Source organism: Nomascus leucogenys, chromosome 11, assembly GCF_006542625.1.
Source record: "Nomascus leucogenys isolate Asia chromosome 11, Asia_NLE_v1, whole genome shotgun sequence".
Lineage (NCBI taxonomy): Eukaryota > Metazoa > Chordata > Mammalia > Primates > Hylobatidae > Nomascus > Nomascus leucogenys.
In genome coordinates, this window is record NC_044391.1 from 37,803,684 (window position 1) to 37,827,120 (window position 23,437).

The 23,437-nt window shown below is 38.3% G+C and overlaps 1 protein-coding gene across 1 annotated transcript in view; it reads right to left on the bottom strand.

Annotated features, from left to right (window-relative positions):
* The window catches only part of CRPPA (CDP-L-ribitol pyrophosphorylase A), a 324,334-nt gene that overhangs the window by 292,667 nt on the left and 8,230 nt on the right, over positions 1 to 23,437 (bottom strand). The window contains exon 3 of the mRNA XM_030823123.1: positions 15,940 to 16,216. Within this exon, the coding sequence (XP_030678983.1) occupies positions 15,940 to 16,216 (277 nt within the window). The remainder of the gene's footprint in view (positions 1 to 15,939; positions 16,217 to 23,437) is intronic.

Below are 23,437 nucleotides of genomic sequence, written 5' to 3' on the forward strand. Positions count from 1 at the left end.
TCTATTTGCGGATAGCATGATCCTGTATATAGAAGACACTAATGAAGTGTCTTCTAACTATTAGAAGAAGCGAGTTGTTAGCAAGGATACAGAGAACAAGCCTAGTATACAAAAAAAAAAAAAATTCAGTTTATTGTTGTATATAGAAATACAACAACCCAAAAATGAAATTTAAAAAATTCACTCACAAAAGCATTGAGAAGGCCACTTAAGAGTAAATTTAATGAAGTGCAGAAGTTACTACAAAAACTCCAAAAAAATGTCCTGGCTTCTAATGGCCAGTGTCTCTACTTAGCTACGTTTACCCATTCCCTCTCAAATACTTCTCTACATTTAGTCTTCTTCTTTCTGTCCTGCCTCCTCAATTTCCAGTCTTCCATTTAATTATGCTTATTAATATACAAGTATGCCATGACTTCTGCCATCATTAAATCAATTATTATGATATATATCTTCTTCCAGCTAATAACAAGTTTCTTCACACCAGTATAAAGCCGAACTGTGAATTATCTGTATAAGAGCACATCTCCAATTTCTGTCTTCCTATGCTTTCTGGAATCTATTTCAATCGGGCCATTATCAGCACACCACCACAAAAATACATTTAACCAAGGTCACCAATGACCCCCACACTGCCAAATCCAATGACTAGTTCTTAGTCTTCCTGACTGTTTGTTCACTTAGTTTTCAGAAATCATTCTCAACCACACCCTCTCATCTTCCCAAACTAACTCCTAGGTCCTTACTTTCTCAGACTGTAAATGGTAAAGTATTCCAGAGCTGCATCCTCATACTTCTCTATTGTTAAATGGGAAAAAACTTAGACAAGTTTGCATTTTAATCGAGCTTGAGCAAACAAAACCAGCAAAACAAAAATGACTTGTGAATTGTACGGCCCTCCAAATCAGAGCAGTTTTGGAGAACTCCAGTAACATAGTCTGACAGCATTTACAGGAAATGGAAGTGCTGTGTAGAGATGACTTAATAAGTTACAGCTTAATTGATTACAGGTCCTCCTGCAATTAACTAATGCTCAGCTATTGAAGTTAAACTCTGTATTGGTTGGTCTGTTAGGCTTAGTTCAGGAGCCTAGTCCAAGTCAATGGCCTCCTATGCATTTTATTTAACACTATCTACAGTCATTCTATTAATGACCACATGAAGTCCCATGACTCTAAACACCATCTACATGAGAACTTCCAAACCTACATATCCAGCCCAGAATTCTCTTGAATTCTGGATTTGCACTTCCAAATGCCTGTTTAACGTTTCCACTTAGTTCAAAATGCATACCTCTACTGCAACAAATTGAACTCAAAGTTTTGGTTTTACCCACTCCACAGCCTCCAAACCTGCTCCTATAGACGGCCATCTATGCAAACATGAACTCTATTCTGCTAGTTATTCTTGCCCTAAATCTTGAACGCTGTCCTTGATTTCTCCCCCACTCTCATAATTCAGTCCATCAGTAATCCAGTCCCTGTCAGCTTCAAAGTATTCCAAATCTGCCCACTTCTCACTGTCTCCGCTATCCAAGTCCAAGCCACCCATCCTCCCTCTGAGATTACTGCGGTAGCCTCCCAATTGGTATCTTTTTCACTCTTGTCCTTCCACAGCCTATTCCTCACAAAGCAATAGAACAAACCTGTTCATGATGAGTTAGATCATGTCTCTCTTGTGTTCAAAATCTTCCAAGAGCTTTCCATCTCAAAGAACTAGTCAAGTTCCTTCCATTTAATTCAACTTAAATAATGCTAAAAAATTCAGTTCCTCATTTCCACTAGGAGCATTTTAAGTACTCAATAGCCACATGTGACTAGTAGCTTAGGTACTAGACAGTGGAGTTAGCCTATTTCCATCACTGCAGAATGTTTTATTGGACAGCAGTGCCCTAGAATGTTCACTCCGTGACTGCTATCTCTCCAGCACCTAGGAAAGTGCCTAACACATAGCATGCACTCAGTAAATAAGGGTTACATCCGTGAATCAGTGTTGTAGGTCTTAGAGACACTGGTTAGGCCACGCAAAGAAGTCAAAGTGTTACTTGGTAATACACATATGCCTTCACGATATTTTACGCATCTGAAGAAATTTCAAGATGAGGTCAAACCAAATCCCATTCCTTCAGTAAGACACCTACCTTGCTTTGATAGAAGCACCCTGTATTTGTAGTCTATGAACAATAATGCAAGTCTCATTCATGCCACTTAATAGCTGTGTTATCTAGAACAAGTTCATCTCTGCTTAATTAATATTCTTTTCTATGAAATGAAAAATTTTAACCAGGTATTTTATTTCGGGCGCCTCCAGCTTTAGTACTATAATATTTTATGAGGAAAGCCCCCACATATCAAAGCTTCCAATCCAACAATTCACACTAAGTTCTCTCAATAGCCATCATACCCCTACAGAGTAATAGTTATGTGGTGGCGGTTTCCCAAACCAAAATAGAAATGTCAGCCTTACAAAATTACAGAATATTATATCATCACCCATGCAGAAAACATCCATCTCAGTAGAGCACATGGGCAAACAGTAGTCTTAGATTCTTCATATTTTTGTCCTACTTTCACACAGCTATCTAGTTTATATGATAGATTTATATTATCTGAAAGAGTTAGACAACCATATTCTAAGCACTATGCTTCGCATAATGAGGAATACACAAAATGCAATCCTTGCTCTGAAAGAGTTCCGTTTCGGTGGGAGGGAGAGGGTAGATGCATTCCTTCCAGAGACCAGTTATTAAATGCTAAAGTGCTACAAATACACTGTGAACTCGTTTCCCTCATCTCAGTTACTTGATGAACATAAGCCATTAATAAATTGCTTTTGACATTTTAACCTCAGTTCCTATTATGAAAACTTCCTAATAGTTTCTCAATACTATATTCACTCATTTTTATGACTTTTAAAGAATTACGTAGTTTAAATAAAAACTTGAACACCCTCTCATACACCCAGCCTCCTCCCCTACCCAACAAACAGTGAAAAGCAGACAGGCTCACAATATTCTCTTTCCACCCGGATACTCCAAGTAAGAATCTCTTAATTACTCTATCTTTTCTCTAAAAAGTATTCTTGTACTTCTTTAAACATTTCTTGACCACTTTTTTTGTACTATGTATAAAGAAAGAATCCTGTTTTAAGGATTTCAACAAATAAGATAGAATTGCTCTTGTCAAGGATCTTAAAGTCTCATGAACATGACAGATTAGCAAGCCAACAACTGTAAGATACAGTAATGCAAAATACTGGGGGTGGAGAGCCCTGAGTTCCAGAGCAGGGTGGGACCCTCTAACCTCCTGCAATGGTTCTCAAATACTTGCTGGATGGATAAGTGATTGAACAAACTACTTCTTAGGAAACATTAAAAATTACCTAATAGCTTAGAATGCATATATACACAGCAATATTAATATAATAAAATTAAACAACAGAAGTGGTTTAAGAAGTATACTTAAGAACAGTAGGGAAACAGACTTGATCTAGCAGTCTGAAAAGTTATTAGAGAGCTGTCTCAATAGTGACTAAGACAGGGTACAAAAACAGACCAACAGCATGGAAGAGCGTCCCAACAGACCCATGCTCACAAAGAAACTCAATATATGACAGAAGTGGCAATGCAGGTCAGTGGAAAAGGGGATAATTATTCAATAAACGGTGCTAGGCAAAGAGTTACCTTTGTAGCAAAAGACAAAAATGAAATCAATCCCTACTCAATCTGTAAACTCCAGAAAGAGATGTCCATATAAAATTCAAAACTATAACACATTTTTAAAAAATAGTGAATATCTTCATGACTTCAGTGTAAGAAAAAAATTTTTAAACCAGGCAAAACCAAAAACCATAAATGAAGACATTAGTGATTTTAAGTATATTAAGTTAAAAAATGCTTATTTATCACAACACATTGTGATTTTTTTAAGTATTCCAGATGGAAGAAAATAGTTAAAAAACACAGCATGCACTGGCCAAAGTATTAGCATCCAGAATATATAACTCCTACAAGTCAAAAGCTTAAAAATAAAAATAGGGTAAATTCTTACACAGGCATTTCAATAAGAATATTTAAAGCCCACAAATATAAAAAGATGCCCAACCTATTAACAAAATGCTAAATTTAAACCACAAAGAGACAGCATTTTCAAGTAAATAGATTGGAGGAAAGTCTAACCATATCAAGTAGCGGTGAGGACTGGGGCAACTTGAACTTGTTTTACGTTACTGATTAGTATAATTCAAGTTTGGAAAATAATTTGGCATCATCTAGTAAAGCTCATAACCTACATATGTCAGAACTGTAGAGAAATCCTTGCACATGGGCACAAGATATATAATAATGTCCATATTAGTAATTTTTACATCAGCAAAAAATTAGAAAACAAATTTCCATCATCTGTAAAATGAATTATGGTATATACAGTAGTGATTATGAACAAACTATAGCTGCGCAGACTTATATGAATACATTTCCCCAAATACACTGTGCAAAGTAAGTATGCTGTCAAAATATATGCAAAGCATGTTTTAAAATCATATAAACATAGCCAAAACATTCTTTAGGAAAAGATGTTACACAACTAAAGAGAAAAGCAAGACAACTAGAAAAACAAAGTTTGGGTAATGTTTATTCATTGGGGGGATTAGATAAGACTTGGGAGGAGATAGTTTCAATGTGACTGGCGATGTTCTAATTATACCAGTAGTAGACACAGAGGTATCCAAAGTTCTTCAGTAGTTTTTTAAAATTCAGAATGTGTATTCGTGGGTTCCCACCTTGATTACCAAAAACTAGCTTCAAGAGCAGAAACCATCCATATTTCAGATACAATTATGGCAGGATTGGTAAATTCCACAAATTACTAGGTTCTTGTCTATGAAAGCCAGAATATCAGATGGGAAAGTAGTACAACAAGAAGAGAGATCAAAGCAAAAGGTGACGAAAAACTTCAGGCTTCTTAAACTAAAGGCCCATGAAAAGAGATCACAAGTCAAAATAACTTCTTGGCTGACTCCATCACTTGCCTTGCCATCTGCTATAAACAGATACAGAAAATGCTCATGTTAAAAGGGATATATTCCACAGCTGTCTTTATGTAAGCGACTTCTGTTCACAAACAAACATGCAATGAATCCTCAATTTTGTGATGTTTTCTGAAATTCAAAGTATCAAAATTATGACAAGTATAAACAAGCTGGTTAGTGGCCTGCAAGGCACATCTCCCTGGGAAGCTTGTTGTAGGAGGCATCATTTCTGAGTTATCAAGTACAAATGTCTCCTCAAGTATTAGTAATAAGCCCTGAATGGAAGCTTAACAGCTCAGCACCAACCTCAGTGATTACTTGTCTCTCAAGCTAATCTATCACCATATTTCCACATGTCACTGCGTGGAAATCATTGATACAAATCATAAAATGTGGAATAATAAACCGCACCTCTACTGTTTGCTTTACTGTATAATACTATGATGCATCCATACAGCAGGCACTAACATGCATTCCTCCTCAGGCAACTGCATTCTAGCTAATTATAACAATGTACAACAGAAATCCTCCAACCATATAATTATGATTTTAGTTAGGCAAGTTGTCTTTATTGAAAGGCTTAATCAGTGTTTGCAGAGCGGCATCTCTAAAGCTAATCATTGGGAATTGTAAGATTGAATATTTCACATTTTTAATCATAGAATACTTCCAATCTCCTTCTGACAAATAAATTGAACTGAGCTTATTTGCCCAATATAGAAATAGAGATCTATTAAAAAAACCTCTATTCATATTACTGTAGGACACCACTGAAAGTGGACATGCAGCAAAAAGGAATAGAGAGGCCTTCATTTTACATTCTACCTATAAATTCCTAAAATTTCAATAGTACCATTTACCCTAATTATAACATGACTGGGAATATACTAAGATGTTAAACATCATTTCATTTTAACCATAGATACACTTATCTGTCTTTGACCTACCCTTTTCCCAACTTCCTTTGAAAGTAATTCATAGAATGGAAACACAGAAGTAGGTAATTTGAAATAATTAAAGCAAAGCAAAAGCTTTTTCACATAGTAGCTTCTGCAACATCAAAAATAGATCAAGTTTCACCTCATTCCCATGGCACTTCAGAGAATAGGTCAGTCCTTGCTCCAGGCCATTTACCCTTTCTCGAAATGAACCTGGGTTTCCTCACAAACCAGAAGTCACTGCTTTCTCACAAGTAAAACTTCTTTAGATCTAGGATTTAAACCAGTATCCGTTTCTCTAGCAGACAATACTGCGGTATCCAATAAGCCAGGAAAAAAACTATCTTATCCCCATTCAGAAACCAGGAAAAATCATTATCTTACCCCCACACATGAATAAACTCTGACCTGAAAAATATTGATTACAATGGACAAGTACAAGTGATTATTAGCCATGGTGAATCCTACTTAGTATCACATTTCCCAATGCAGAGTTCAAAAATCTGCCAACCAATCAGGGAAATGCAAATCAAAACCACAATGTGATAACACCTTACTCCTGCAAGAATGGCCAAAACCATAAACCTAAAAAATCAGTAGATGTTGGTGTGGATATGGTAAAAATGGAAAACTTCTACACTGCTGGTGAGAATACAAAATAGTACAACCACTACAGAAAACAGTGTGGTAAGAAGATTCCTTAAAAAACTAAAAGTAGAACTACCATTCAATCCAGCAATCCCACTACTGGGTATCCAGTCTGAGGAAAAGAAGTCATTGTATGAAAAAGATACTTACACATGCACGTATGTAGCAGCACAACTTGCAACTGCAAAAACATGGAACCAGCCCAAATGCCCACCAGTCAAATGAGTGGATAGAGAAATTTGTGATGTATGTGTGATGGAATACATTTGTATGACATATGTGTGATGGAAAACGTGTGACATACATGTGACAGAAGACATGTGACATGTGTGTAACTACAGACGTGTGCCATGTGAGATAGAATACGTTATACATATGTAACACATAATGGAAGGTGACATGTGACTGAAAGCACGTGTGACAAAAATGACACGTGTGTGAAAGACAAATGTGACATGTGTAATGAAAAACAACTGTGACATGTGATGGAAGACACGTGACATGAAAGACAAGTGTGACACTGGTGATATGTGTGACATGACTGACATGGAACTGACGTGTGTGAAACGTGCTGGAAAACTGTAACATGTGACACATGGGACATGTGTGAGAAAACACGTGTGACACGGAAGACATGTGTGAAATAAGACACGTGTTAAATAAGACATGTGGACACATAACTGACAATTTAGAGATGCGTGTCTGACACATTACCAAAACGCCAATGACATGTGACATGCTATCAAAATGTGATAGACGTGACACAACTGACATGTATGTGATACGAACATAACACATAACTGACATGTATGTGAAACATGACCAACACAAGACACAAGGGTGACACAAACGTGACAAGTCACTGACATGTAACTGACACGTGACGAACACGTGTGACATGGCCAACACGTTACAGGCGACTGACATGTGTGTAACACGTGTGACAGATGTGACAAGTAACTGACCATGACAGATGTGACAAGTAACTGACCATGACACGTGTGACATATGTGACATAACAGACGTGATACGTGACACATAACTCATGGCTGACATGTAACAGACACGACCGACACACAACGTGTGAATAACATATAACATGATTAACACAATATGTGATTGACAATCGAAATGTGACTGACATGACCAATTTGACTAATATGTGACACGTGACAGGTTACTGACATGTGACAAGTGACTAACATGTGTGTGACACGTGACCAACACGTTTGTAACAAATGACTGACATGTGACTTAAGACGTAACTGACAAACACGTGACTGACATAACTGACATGTGATACATGATTGGCATGTGACCAACATTTGAGACATGTGACTGATGCGATCGACACGATTGGCACCTGTTTAACATGTGATGTAATCCACAAAGATCAACACGTGATCAACACGTGCGTGACACGTGACCAACGTGCGATCAAAGCATGTTTGATGTATGACCAACACGACTGGCAGGTGATTGACACGTGACACGTCTGACATGTGACTTACATGCCATTGACCTTACCACCTAACCAACATGTGACTGTGATTGACACATGATCAACACATAAACATGTGTCACAGCTGACTGACATGACCAGGGCATGATTGACATGTAAAGAATAACACATTGACATGACTGACACGTGACTGACATTATTGGCACTTGACTGACACATGACACGTGAATGACGTGATTGACACATGATTGGCAAGTGACCAACACAACACGTGACCAAGACATGATCTACATGTAATTATCACGTGTCCAACACGTGACACGTGACTGACATGTGACCAGTGCATGACAGGACCAACACGTGACAGGTAATTCACGTGATAAACACATGATCAACACGTGTGTGACACGTGACCGAGGTGAGACCAGGGCATGACTGACACGTGATGCATGACCGACATGACAAGTGATTCACATGATTGACGTGACCGAGGTTTGTGATACGTGAATCACACGTGCAATTGACACAATTGGCACATGACCTATATCACTGACATGTAATTGGCATGGATCCAATATGTGACTGACATATCGGCATGTAATCAACACGTGGGTGACATGTGACCGATGCTTAAACAATGCCTGACATGTGACCAACACGTGTGACACATGACGACACATCACTGACATGCTATTAACGATTGACACGTGACCGACACATTTGACATGTGACGCGATTTAGTTTGCATGTGACTAACACATGACTCACACATGATCAACAGGTGATCAGCACATGTCCAACACGTGACTGGCATGATCGAGTTGCTACGGACACATGATCATCATGTAATCAACAAGTGACACCTGAGCAGCCCATGGCCAGAATGTGATTGACATGTGACCAACACGTTTATGACAGGTGATGATTGGTGCATAACCAACACGTGACTGACACGTGATCAACGTGATCGTCACGTGGTTAGCACGTGTCATGTAACCAATGCCTGACCTAAGTCTGATTGACACATGGACATGTGACATGACATGATTCACACAATTGACACATGACCAATACATTTGTGACACTAGATACGCAATTGACATGATTGGCACGTGTCCAACACGTGACTGACATGAGATTCACACACGAAATCTGATCAACACATGACACGTGAACGCGTGACCAGAGTGTCATTGACACGTGACTGACATGATTGACATGTTATACATTTGTGACTGACGCGATTGAAGTGATTGGCATGTGACTGACACCTTTGTGACATGTGACAAGTGACTTACACGATTGGCATGTGTCCAACACGTGACTGATACAAGATCAAAATAGACATGTGATCAACACGTGTGATGCGTGACCACAGCATGATTGACAGGTGACTGACACAAGATTGACATGATTGACATGACATGTTTGTGACTGATGCATTTGAAGCGATTGGCATGTGATGGACACGTTTGTGACATGTGACAAGCGACTTACACAATTGGCATGTGTACAACACGTGACTGATACAAGATCAACACACGACCGACACGTGATCAATGTGACACGTGGCTGACACATCAGTGACACGTGACCAACACCTGACTGACATGACTGACACGTGACTGACACATGACATGTAACTGACACGTATGTCACAAGTGACAAGTGATTGACATGATTGGCACGTGACCAACACGTGACTGACACGTGATCATCACGTGATGAACGTGAGGTGCATGACACCTGACACGTGACTAACACATGACTGATGTGATTGACACATGATTACGTGAACAACATGTGTGTGACAGGCATGTTATGTGACAATAAGTGACACGTGACTGACATGGCTTACATGTGACATGACTGACATGTGACTGACGCATTTGACACGTGATTGACTCACAAATGACATGATTAGCACGTGACAAATACATGACATGTGATTGGCATGTGATCATGTGTGACAGGACTGACAAGTGACTGGAGTGTGATACGTGACCAACACATGACCAACATGATTGCCACCGGATTGACATGACCGACATTTGTGACATGTCATGGACGTGATTGAAACATGATTGGCACATGTCCAACACGTGGCTGACACTAGATCTACACATGATCAACACGTGATTTTCACGTGATCACCCGTGTGACGTGACCCATGCCACAAGGAGCATGATTGACACTTGACTGATATGTGTTAGACACGTGATTTACACAATTGACACATGACCAACAGGTTTGTGACACACAACTGACCTGGTTGACAGGACTGGCACATGACTAACCGGTAACTGACACGTGATCAACTTGTGATCAATGTGTGTGACACGACTGACGCCTGATTGACACGTGATCAACATGTATGACACCTGACCGACACAACTGGCACATGATTGACACTGACACATCGACACGATTGACATGTGACTGACACATTTGTGACACGCAATTGACACAATTTGCACGTGACCAACAACCAACACGACCATGTGATCAAGTCATTATTGACATGTGACATACATAACCCGTATGACATGTTACACGTTTGCGACACGTGACTGACATGTGTGACGTGGCACGTGACCAATATGTGTGATGGAAGACGTGGACACGTGCCCAACATATGCCTGACCCATGCCCAACACCTGTGACATTTATAAAACTTATATATTTGTAATTGCAGTTTTAATTACAAAGGATACAACTGCCAAATGAAGAGACACAGGGTGAGGTCTGGGGGAATCCTAAAGCTTTTATGCCTTGTCTCCATGGAATCAGGGTACACCACCCTCCCAGCACAGCCCTGTGTTCAATAACCAGGTAGCTCTCCTGGACCAGAGTCCAGAGTTTGAGGTTTCATGCTAGAGACATGACTAATTCAATCATTGGCCACCTGGTTGAACTCAATCTTCAGCCCCCTTCCTGTCCCCAGAGGCTGAACTGGTTCAAAGCCTCTAATCACATTATTTCATCTTTCTGGTGACCAGCCCACTTCCTCAATCATGTCTTCTCTCATTAGCATAAGCTCAGGTATAATCCAAGGAGCTCATAAATAACAGACTCTCCTGTTACTTTAGGAGTCCCAAAGATTTAGAGTCTTCCTCCCAGGAACCTGGAATAAAGAGCAAATTCTTTATCATTCAACAGACTGAAATGCACATTTAATATGGGAATTAGGTAGTCAGAGGTGATTTTGGAAAGAATGGTCAGAGGAAAAAGTAGCCAGACTGCTATGATTTATAACATAAATTAGGGGTATGGAAGGTAAGAAGTGTTTGAGAAGTTGATCACCAACAAGAGCATAAAATGACTAGAGGTGCTGGAGTACAAAGCTGAGGTAAGAAGGATATACAAGTAACTTAGAAAATGCCTTCTTCCACCAGGAGCAATACTTAGGAGGTTGCTTTGCTGATACAGTCTCATTTGAGTCATCCTATTGTCAGTGTTCTTAGAGTCAACGTAATATTTAACATGTTGGTCCTTCTTAAAATTATTCTCACTTACCTTTGATTTCTCCACATTCCAACTTATTTTACTCTTTCCAACATTTCCCTTATAACAAAGTCCTCATTGCCACTTCTTTTTCTGACTTAATTATGCAGAAATACACAAGTCCTTCTGGCTTAGAAAGATTACGGACCTCTAATTTTGGTAATATGGTAAACTGGGTATCTTGAAACACCTCTTTCATTAAAAAATAATAATAAAGCAGAGAATTTTACAAACAGCCTTTTAAGAGTATGTGTGGACTCAACCAATCACCTAAGAGTAAAACAACCTGATAGCTAGAAATCAGAGCACTAAGAAGGCAGAGATGCTTTCTTTTAACAGGAGGCTTTAGTTTTAACAGATGAGGAAGAATGAGGACTAAGACCTTGAGCATGTGCTACTTGATTAGAACTGTAATTTCCACACTAAGACCCATAAAAGGGAAAGTCCCTCATTTAAAAGGTAGCTGGGACAGGGGAGGAGAGACACCCACAAGTGAAGGAAAACAGCAAGCAAAATTATCTTGGCTTGGGATCTTGAAGGGCAGGGACAGTTTTCCCTGAGAAGTTACAACAATAAGCTTGGCTTCATGTGAGTTTAGAGTTTCATTTAACATTACCGCAGAATCTATAAAACTTCAAGCCAAGAATTAATGTAAAGTTGTTCCAACTTAGTAAAGCCCCTGGGATCCCTGGCAGAAGGAACAAAAATCCATGCCTCAGAAACACACCCTTATCCCATGTTCACAGAACTCCTGATGATAAAGTCTTGCCAAACATGGGCTTACAATCCAAATTATAAAACAAAGGAGGAAACAAATTATGAACAAAAATAAACAGAAATGAAGAGTTAGTGAATTAAACTACCAAGAAGTACTATTGGCTATAGTGTATGAAGTATTATGTTCAGAGCTTAAAAGGCAATAGAAGATAAAAAACAGAACGGAGATTAATCATACATGATAAGGGACAAAATGGGACTCCAAATAATTTTAAAATGTTTGTTTTAAAAGTCCTTAACAGAATATTAGACAGAGCTAAAAAAATGAGAAACTGGAAACAAGTTACCTAGGATGCAGCATACAAAAACAGCAATATGAAAGAGAACTTAGGACACATGAGGACTGGATAAGAGTGTATCATATATACAGTATACATAAGGTGAGGGGAAAAGAGTTGTCAGGACCAGAAATGGGGCAGAATCAATATTCAAATTAGATAATTATTCAGATTTTTCTAGAATAAAAATACGAATCAATGTTCATAAAGGACAATAAATCCAAAGCAAGGGAAAAAGTCTATATAGACACATCACAGAGAATAAATAACACATTGAAAAATAAATTATCTTAAAAGCATTCAGAGAGAAAAGGCAAATTACTTTCAAAGGAATACAATTAGGTTGGTTAGACTTCCCAAAAGCAATATAAAGGCCAGGAGACAGTGACATAACCTAATTTCAAAATAGTGAAGGGGGAAAAAAAAAACAATTGTGGACTTAGAATTTTATACCCAGAAAAGCTATCATCATTAACATAAGGCAGAAATAACCCTGATGGAATTTTGCTCCTGACCTTATGGAAGCCATCTTGCCTCCCTGTAGGGCCTGACAATGTAATATAGGCAAAAAGAAAAACTGGATACTTGTGATGCTTTTGAGCTCTACAACCTTAATGCCAGCCTTAATTGTGGACATCTGAGTCTCTTGAAGCATTCTCTTTACCAGTTTATAAACAGTTTTTTTAATTAAGCAAAATGGAACGTCAGTTAAAGTAGAATTATTGTTAGCATACATAACCCACCCCTCCCTAAAGATAATCACAGTGTAGCTTGTTCAGAAAATGTATGTGAAAGGGACCTTTAGGTAGAACCTGAAAATTAATACCTAGGAAGAAAAATAATCAGTTAAGGAGTCTGTAGAAAACTATCTAAGACCACAAAAGGCAGTGAGGCCTGGAAAACAATCTGAACAGTGTGTGACTGCATTTATGTTTTTATGGTTGTAAGTCAGTACAGCATGAGAGAACTGGCAGGACGTAGTGTCTGGAGTTAACTGAGAATACTGGGACACTATCCTAATTGTTTTAAGAAAATTTAAAACAAACCAAAAAGGTTACAGGATGTCTGCAATGGACAACTACGTGACTAAGAGCAAACTCTTCCAGGCTAGCTGAATCTAGCCTTGAGCTCTTTTACAACTTTCAAAGTTGTAGATAACCAATAGCAATGCAAAATAACTCTTGCCTATAAACATGCAAATAAATTCTGTCTATTGGAGTTTCAATTGATTCCCCCATAAAAAAGCCAGTTTTCTGTTTTAATTCACTTCAACATACCTTTTTACTTTGTAAAAGTAAGTGTTTTTCTGGATTCAACTTTGAACCAGTTGTAACATCTGTCTGGTTCTCTCATTAATAAACTTGAAAAAATTCTTAAACATGGATATATATAAAACTCATGATTTTACCATTTATGTTTTAACACCAACAAAAACAAGGCAATATTTCTAAAAGAAACTGTATTTCTGAGGTTTAAACAAGTTGTAAACTTTTGTTCCGACCCAGCATCTTAATCAGAAAATTACAGATTTCACTGAAATATAATTTGTTTCATTTAAGATGCATTATGTGATTAAATCTTACAAATTATATTCTAAGAAACAATCTAATAGGAACTCCCTCAAATCTGCAAAAAGTAACTATGTATTTTAATATGTTCTATTAAATCACATGTAAGACAATGATATCTTTAGCATATTAATTGGAGCAAGATAAAAGGCTTCTTTTGCCTTTTACCACATACTCGCAGAAGAATCACTTTATGGACAATGTCTCAGAAATACTTTCTGCTTATTACTCAACAAAAAAAATCACAAATGTGTGCAATTGTTATAGTGAGCTTAAGTGAATTTTCCAAAACGTAACACAGGCAAAAAAAAAAAAATTGTGTATAATATGCGTTGGAATGAATGTCCATCTACCAAGTTGTATTGTCATCCCTAAGAACTTTTCCAAATGTGCAAAATTTACTCAAATTCTTAAGTTGTAAATCCTTTGCTTCTTTATGCCTTCTCACCACCCTTGCAACTGATTACCTTGCCTCTACCACAATTGAGCTATCTGGAGAAGGGGAAGGAGTCAAGGGGGAAGCACAAGAGCCAGGGGAAGGTTTTGTGGTCATTAATGGTTCCTGGACCACAAGTTTCACTACCTTAAATACCATTTATCCTTTTGTTTAAAGGCAAATCAAAATATTTCATTTGGTCTATGAAATTCTTACACAGTTTTAAATTTAAAGTGAAATTCATGTTGCAGAAGGAAGAGATGAAGTTAGGGAAAATTTCCTATGGCAATTCAAATACACATGGGTTATTGAAGTTATAGACTGTCTTTCCTAAATAGGTTTTAAAGAGAAAAAAAAAAAGCTTCTAGGCACCCAGATGGCTAGGAAGGTTTGCCTCCTGTTGGTCTATAATCTTAAAGGAAACTATTACATAGATGTTATAATTCATCTTAAAATAATACCCTTTAAGCACTTAGTATTAATACCCTTTAAGCACTTAGTATTCTAATAGTTAACATAATTTCCAATCCTAAAATAACCTTACAGGTATTATTTTTTATATTTTCACAGGTAGGGAAAATGGACCCAGAAAGTTAAAAACACGACATCACTAGTAAATAAAAAGACAGATTTGGGCCTAGGTCTGTCCAACTTCATAGTCTATTTCTATTATACAATACCATCGCTTTGCAATAAATTTCACTAAGTCTCCAATTTAGACTGCAAAAAAGTTTAGTATCTATTACCATATTTATATAATTTTAATTGGTAATAGAAGGAAAAAAATAAACATGCTCCAAAGATTACAATGGGTCTTTTGCTATCCTGCGTTTATTTTAGTGAAACAAATGGAAACAATTGTCATCTCAAGATGATTTAAGGGCTATGAAAATCTTATATAGTATATACTAGAAAACAAACCACTTCTGAAACTAACACAAAATTGAGTACAATGGACCATATTATACATCTCCTTTACTTGTGAGAGATTTCTCAGGCATTTTTAATATAACTGCCTTTTAATTTTCATTAAAGTTTCATTTGTATCTATACTATAATAACATTAACACATTCTTCTCCAAATACCTCATATCACATTATGGTAGATGACTATAGCAAAAGATATGTTCCAGAACAGTCTCAATCTATAAAGTTCCTACAACAAATCACCATAACATCTTTAGGTCATCATGCACATTTTAAATAATTTGACATTTAAACAGAATTGAATCAAAATTCAGCAAATGAACCACACTACAGTTCTTGTCCCTTCTATCTAGACTCAAGTGAAAAGACTTACCCCGTGTTCCTTAGCAGCTGTGACAACTTTAAGAAGGACATCTTCCTCAACAAATGGTCTCACAGCATCATGGATAATCACTACTTCTGGCTTAGAGAGTTTAGAGTTGAGCTGATCCTCTGCCAGTGCTTTTAGTCCATTGAAAATTGACCTGTGGCGGGTCACTCCAGCTTCGACCAGTGAGATGCGTTTATGCTGATATTTCTGAATAATGCTTTTCATTACTTCCATGTTCTCTCCAGTTACTGCCACAACAATGTCCTTTATCCAACATACTCTAAAAGTAAAGTAGATGTACAATTCGTAAGTTAATTCTTGGACAACTAAAGTGAGTAACAGAAAATTGAATCACTAGTACTGGTATATTTACATAGGGAGATTAAAAACTGCAAGTTAATAAATCAGTTTTATGCATTTTTATTAGGTCCAGTAAAGAGGGTGATGAAAAAGAATCAGCGAGCATTTAACACTATAGCTCTAGATAGTGTTTCATATTATGTAGAATATCTTACATGATATAGTAAATGTACATAGTATACAGTACTACCAGATGTCATTCTTTACTTAAATTTGAATAATTAGAATATCAGATTGTATGAAAAATAGTCTATAGTTGGGGTATGCTTTTAAATTTTTCCAAATCCTTTTCCCTTCAATGAGACAATTCAAAGCACTTTTGAGATCCAAAAGTTGGCTGTCTCTTTCAAGAATTCCACCGAGTTGGCAGCCAACCACCTGAATACCAACAAAGCTAGAAAATTTAGCTAACACAAGCCTTGCTAAATATGTACCTTAAATGGGAGAAACCATAATAATATTGTAGCAACAAGGTTTAAGTAAAGTGGGAAAGCTTACAATTCATGAAATAGGATTGTCCTATTGAGTCATAAACAAAACATAAAGCAATGTTTCTCTTGTAAAACATTTTCAAGACAGTCTCACTCTGTGCCCCATGCTGGAGTACAGTGGCACCATCTCAGTTCACTGCAACCTCTGCCTCCTGGGTTCAAACAATTCTCATGCCTCAGCCTCCCAAGTAGCTGGGATTACAGGCACCCGCCACCATGCCCAGCTAATGTTTGTATTTTTTTAGTAGAGACAGGGTTTCACGATATTGCCCAGGCTAGTCTTGAACTCCTGACCTCAGGTGACCCAGCCGCCTCAGCCTCCCAAAGTGTTGGGATTACAGGCGTGAGCCACCAGGCCCAGCCTGTAAAACATTTTCTTAAAGGACCTACTGACATACTAGACTGCAAGTAGTCCACATTACTGAGTTGCTGCTGCATTAGAGTCTGGCAGACTTGTCTGGAACACCAGTGCTAATGGAGGCAAGCGTCACTGTAGACTCAATATACCACAGCCCAAAAGCCCAGACCAAGACAATGGTCTCTGACCCATGATACTAATTCTGAATAAAGACTTAATTTTTAATTCTTTGCCTATGAGATCCTATACTTTCATGCTAAAACAGTTAAGTCTTTAGAATATTTTTAAAGATATGAAAGGGCCTGAAAATTACTGCATAAAGATTACCTTTACTGAAAAATGAAGTTAACATTGGGTTGTTTCACCCAGTAATGTCTCCTACCTCCCGTTATTGAACAGACCCTTTCCACAACCCAAAACCCCATTCTGCCTGTAGTTAAAACAAGAGTACACTGATGAACAAAACCAAGAGCTACTTTGTAGGTGACACTGCCTTTTCATTTTAAGCTCATTTCTTTAATATTTATTGAGCACCAATACATTATCAGCATCGGCAGAGCATGGTGGCTCATGCCTGTAATCCCAGCACTTTGGGAGGCTGAGGCAGTTGGATCACTTGAGATCAGGAGTTTGAGACCAGCCTGGCCAACATAGTGAAACTCCGTCTCTATCAAAAATACAAAAAATTAACCAGGTGTGGTGGCATGCAACTGTAATCCCAGCTACTCGAGAGGCTGAGGCAAGAGAATCACTTGAACCCAGGAGGCGGAAGTTGAAATGAGCCAAGATCATGCCATTGTACTCTAGCCTGGGCGACAGAGCAGGACTCTGTCTTCAAAAAAAAAAAAAAAAACTTATCAGCATCGAGGATACAATAGAAATAAGCCCTCAGAACTTATAGACATGAAACAAAAACACCAATCAACAATTGCAAGCTGTGATTAAACACAATGAAGAAGTCCACGTTCAGGACAGCATGTAGGCTGAGTAGCTAAACAGTCTGGAGGAGGCTTTGGGGGCATTCTCCCAGAAAAGGGAGTTTGCACTGAGACACAAGGGATGGGTGGCAAGTAAGTAGGCAAACGGGCTAGGAGAGGAGAGAGGACTGGTTCAAGTAAAGGCCATGGCAAGGTCCTCATGGGCTGGAAGGAAGCAGAGCTGGAGTTCTCACAGCAAGGAGAAGACCCCATGCAGAGCCTTGGAGGCCCAGGCAGGAGGTGGGCAGAATCCTAGGGGTTTTAAACTTTAATCCTAAAAAGAGGATAGGCAGCCACAGAAAAGCTTTAAGCAGGTGAGTGCACTCAGGCCAAAAACCAATATTCACTTATCACGTTCTAACAGGAGTTTTTGGTAAACAGAATAATGAACCCGGAAAGATGTGCACTTCCTTACCCATGAAACCTGTGACTATGTTACCTTAAATGGCAAACAGGACTTTGTAGAGGTGATTAAGGATTTTGAAATACGGAGATGGTCCTGAATTATCTAGGTGGATCCAATGTAATCACAAGAGTCCTTATAAAGGAAAGGAGGTCGCAGGAGAGTCACTGGAGAAGATGTGATGACAGAAGCAGATGTCAGACTGATGCAGGGCCTCAAGCCAAAGAGCATAGTGGCCTCTAGAATTTTATTTTTTGAGACAGAGTCTCACTCTGTCACCCAGGCTGGAGTGCAGTGGCGCAATCTTGGCTTACTGCAACCTCTGACTCCCAGGTTCAAGCAATTCTCCTGCCTCAGCCTCCCAAGTAACTGGGATTACAGGCACCTGCCACCACACCTAGCTAATTTTTGTATTGTTAGTAAAGACGAGGTTTCACCATACTGGCCAGGTTGGTCTGTAACTCCTGACCTCAGGTGATCCACTCACCTCAACCTCCCAAAGTGCTGGAATTATAGGAGTGAGCCCCATGCGTGGCCAGCCTCTAGAATTTAGAGAAAGGCAAGGAAATGGATTCTCCCCCAAATCTTCCAGAAGGAATGCAGTTTTGCCAACACCTTGACACAGCTCAGTGAAACTAAATTGAGACTTCTGACCTCCAAAATTGTAAGAGAATGTGGTTTTAAGCCATTCAGTTTGTGGTAATATTTATAGCAGCAATAGGAATCACAAGATCATAAATTTTACTCTGGCTGCAGGGAGGAGAAAGGATTCAGCAAAGAGAGAAAGGAAGGATGCAGAGAGACCAGGTAGGAGGTGGCTGCTGTAATCTGGGCAATGCAATGATGGTCGCCTGGGTACCAGGTGGAGCTTGCATATGGCGTTTTAGAGATAGTGTATTCTAGAGGTAATTATCTACATGAGTCAGGAAGAAAAAGTAGCAAAATAAGACAAGTATTACATAATAATAGCCAATATAAATTAAGCACTATGTCTTAAGCATTTTTTATATTTTAGCTCTTGTAATCTTTACAATACTTCTACACGATCTCTCATACAAGATACAAAAAGATCTGAATATACAAAGACATTACTTTTTTCTATACTACCATCTTATTCTAAAAATGAAGCTGTAAGAAATTTTTACCATTTTTCAAGATAATACAACATTTCATTTTATTTCCTCTTCTAGAATGTAGGCTCCATAATACAGACAATGTCTGCTTTGTCCATTGCCTTACACCTAACTCCTAGTGGGTGCTCAGTACATTATTTGTTGAAAAAATGACTCTAGTCAGTCTCATCTACCAGGGGCAGTATAACATCTTACAACACAGCATAGTCTCAAGGATTGTGAAAACAAAGGAGGCTCTCATTATCCTGACTAGCTACAAATAAATAAATAAATCTAAGAATAAAAACAGCATTCCTTATGCAGTGTGATTTTGTTGATTGTTTTGTTTCTAGGTATTTGACTTTATGCTCTGATTTCTAGGTCCTAAGGCTCCTTGAGAGCTGGGATTACTTTCGTGTTTCACACACCTTGGGAGGATGTTAATCACAATCAAAAACAATTCAGTTCAGAACTCCAAAGAACAATCTGTAGTAATCTGTACAGGCAATGAAAGTGATTCTGGAATAAGACTAAACGTGGGTTGTTCTTTGTTCTGTAGCCCATTTCCTAGGCCTTTCATTGCAAATTTAGCAACTGCAGAACTTATACTGCACTCACAGTTTCAAATTAAAGTTATTAGCAATTGGTGAATGACAGTTCTTCAATCCCTCTTAAATGTGGGATTTCCCAAGATTCTGGCTCTACTGCCACAGCTGTGACCCAGACGGTCATCTCTCCCATAATTTACTGCACTAGCCCCTCAGATGTTTCCTCTTACTCTTCTTATCCCAATACAATCCATTCTCACCACTTCTGGATGATCTTTCTCAAGCACAAATCTGAGGTCATCTGACCTGCTGGCTCTCGAGCAAGACCCTTCAAGACCTGACCTCAGCCTACTTCATGAACATCACTTGGTCTCTTCCATGCCCTCTTACTCTCATACCCAACTGCTCTCTGAAGGGAAGGCATCTCTCATACTCAGGTATTTGCATGTGCTGCTTACCTGGCCTCTCAACACTGTCCCCATCCCTCTCTCCTCCCTAACTGCCCCCACTCCCCGCCGGCCTTGCCCGAGTCTTACTTACTCATCAGTTCTCAGTTCAGAGATGGCTCCCTCCAGGAAGCTTTCCCTGACTGCCATTCTGCGTACAACATCCCTGCTTCTCAGCTTGCAGAGTGCTTATACACGTAGAGTCTTAAGGACTATACTGCACTCTGTTTATAACGTTATCTTCCTCACTAGGCTGCCAACTCATAGAAAGCAAAAACTATGTCCCAGAACTTAGCACATACTCAACTTTCAGTAACAGTAGAAATAACACCTAAGATATATGGAACATTTGCTAGGTACCAGGCAATGTGTAGAATATTTCGCCTGCAATATCTCAATATTCGTATCAGCTCTATAAAGCACATTATCATCATCTCGGCTTTACACATGAGGACACAGGCAGTAACCTGCCCATAATCACACAGCTCAGAAACTAAGGGACCAAGCTGTGACCTCCAGTCTGACTTTGGAGCCGATAACTTTAGCCTCTGTAAATAATGCCCCAACACTGTCTCTGAGAGGAAGGTGAAAAATCCAGGAGAGAAAAAATTATTTTGGATCATTGTATCTATAGCACTTCATTTATATTAAGGTTGAAACACATAATATTCCTGCTTTTAAGGTCAAAAGCGCCCAAGTTTCTTATAATTTCTTGTAACTCGGGCAGAAGTAGGCATTCTTTCATGTGTTCCTTTAGTCATTTAACAAAATCAAGTAAGTATCAAGCATTTGCCAGGCACTATACTAGATACTGGTGAGTCGGTAATGAACAAAGACTGACAGAATTCCTAACTTCTCAACCACTTGTCAGTAAGTATCTGTTAAATAAAGAGAGAGGAGAATGCTTGAATAATTAGGCATAAAAACTGCTCTTAGATTTACAGAAAGGTACTAAAAGTATTTCATATATACTTCAGCTGTTTATTAGTGTGACGTGTTCACTTTTTAATATAGGAGTTATAAGTACGTGTTCAACTAAATCAGTAGTATTTTTAAAGGAAAGATCACAACTTGTCCTCTAAACTATTCGCCTGTTACTTTTCATAGTATATTCTACCAGAAAGAATAATGGTTAACTTTTAAGGAAATCAGTTTGCTACTTTTTAAAGAAAATTTACATTGACTTAAATGTTAAAATATGATGAAGAATTCAGAGGAAGATAGGATAACACTTGATATAAAGTAGTCATTCAAGTATCTATTCAATGAATTAACTCCCAATTTTACTAGATTGCCTTAAAATAACTCAAATTCTCCATTCCATCAGACAGAAAACAGCCAGGGTAGATGTAAATAATTACAGACACTTATGGCCTTACACTATTTCAAACAATTCTATGAGACTCTAAACAGCAAATGGCATTTTAAACCAGTATTTCTCAAACTGCCAATTTCGGGTCCCATTAGAGTGTCATAAAATCAGTTTATAGTAAGTTTTAGAGCAACATTGTTGGGTAAATGAAACACAAATAGATCAGAAAAATTAAAATGCATAGCAGAGATAGGTTGTTTTCATGAATTTTCTTTCAAATGTGTGTGAGTGTGTAAGTAAATATGCGTTTGTCACTGAGCCATGAGGCAAAAACATAATTCTTGTAACAGGTCACAAAAAAAGTTTGGGAAAGACTGTTTTAGAACACTCTTCAGAGATAACAGGCTTATAAAGCTATTTTGGTCAGCAACCAAGCATACACCCAGTACTTGCAAGTCTTTATAAGTACTGTTTGTATTTCTAGGGATTTATTCACATTCTTTTCTAGTTATAGAATTAAAAGTCTTTTACAGTATTAAAATTTAATAATGTAAAATCATGGGACTGAAAAAGACCTTAAGTACCTCACACAGTGCCTACCGATCAAATATTTGCTGAATAAAGAGATCTAGTTTACCTCTTAACTGAGGACAAGTCCACACCAAACCCTCAGCAGCCTAATTCTGTCAAGTGCTCCTGAATATTTCCTTTCTAGCACATTCCATAGGCAAAAAGGAACCTAGCCTTAAGCTCTATTACACCTACAGACATTGAGGAAGAAATATAATAACTCAAAAGTTATTTTCTCCTGGAATAACAAATATTGCTTACAGGGATACTCGGCCCAGACAGTTTTAACACATCTATTGGGAACAGAACATTTTAACAAATGCTTTATGAAACAGATGGGAAAGATCAGGCCCTGTTAACACCTCTGAAAGCCCTCTCATCCAGTCTGCAGAGTTTGGCTGCAAGGGGACAGTGGCAGCTGCTGCTCATTTCCATGGCAGCCTTCACGGAAACTTGGCCTCTGGATTGTACTATGGACATAATTCATAGATTTATCCATACCAACCCTGACGTTTTAGCAGCAAAATATTGAATTGGCATGATGGGGCTGGCTCTTGGATTACCTTTGCAATGTGAAGCCTTCCTACTATGGCCCATGAAGGCTCCCAGTTGACAGGCCTCAGCCTACCTGCCTTAGTCTTACCACTTATTTTGAAGGTGTTCCATGGGTTCCTTTGGAAATGTAACACTGACCTCTAATCATCTGACCTGTGCAAAATACAAGTCCCATGACTCAGACTTGACCCTTTTATTAAGGAAGCCTTGAGACAAAATTTTAAGTCAAATTCATCTAACCACACAACTAAAAGCATTCCTTTCCCCTTCTGAATCTCTAATACAGTTAATCACTAAGAGCTATCAACACTAGCTCCTAAATATTTCTCCTGTCTTCTCTACTCCATTCTTGTTATCTCAGCCTAATTC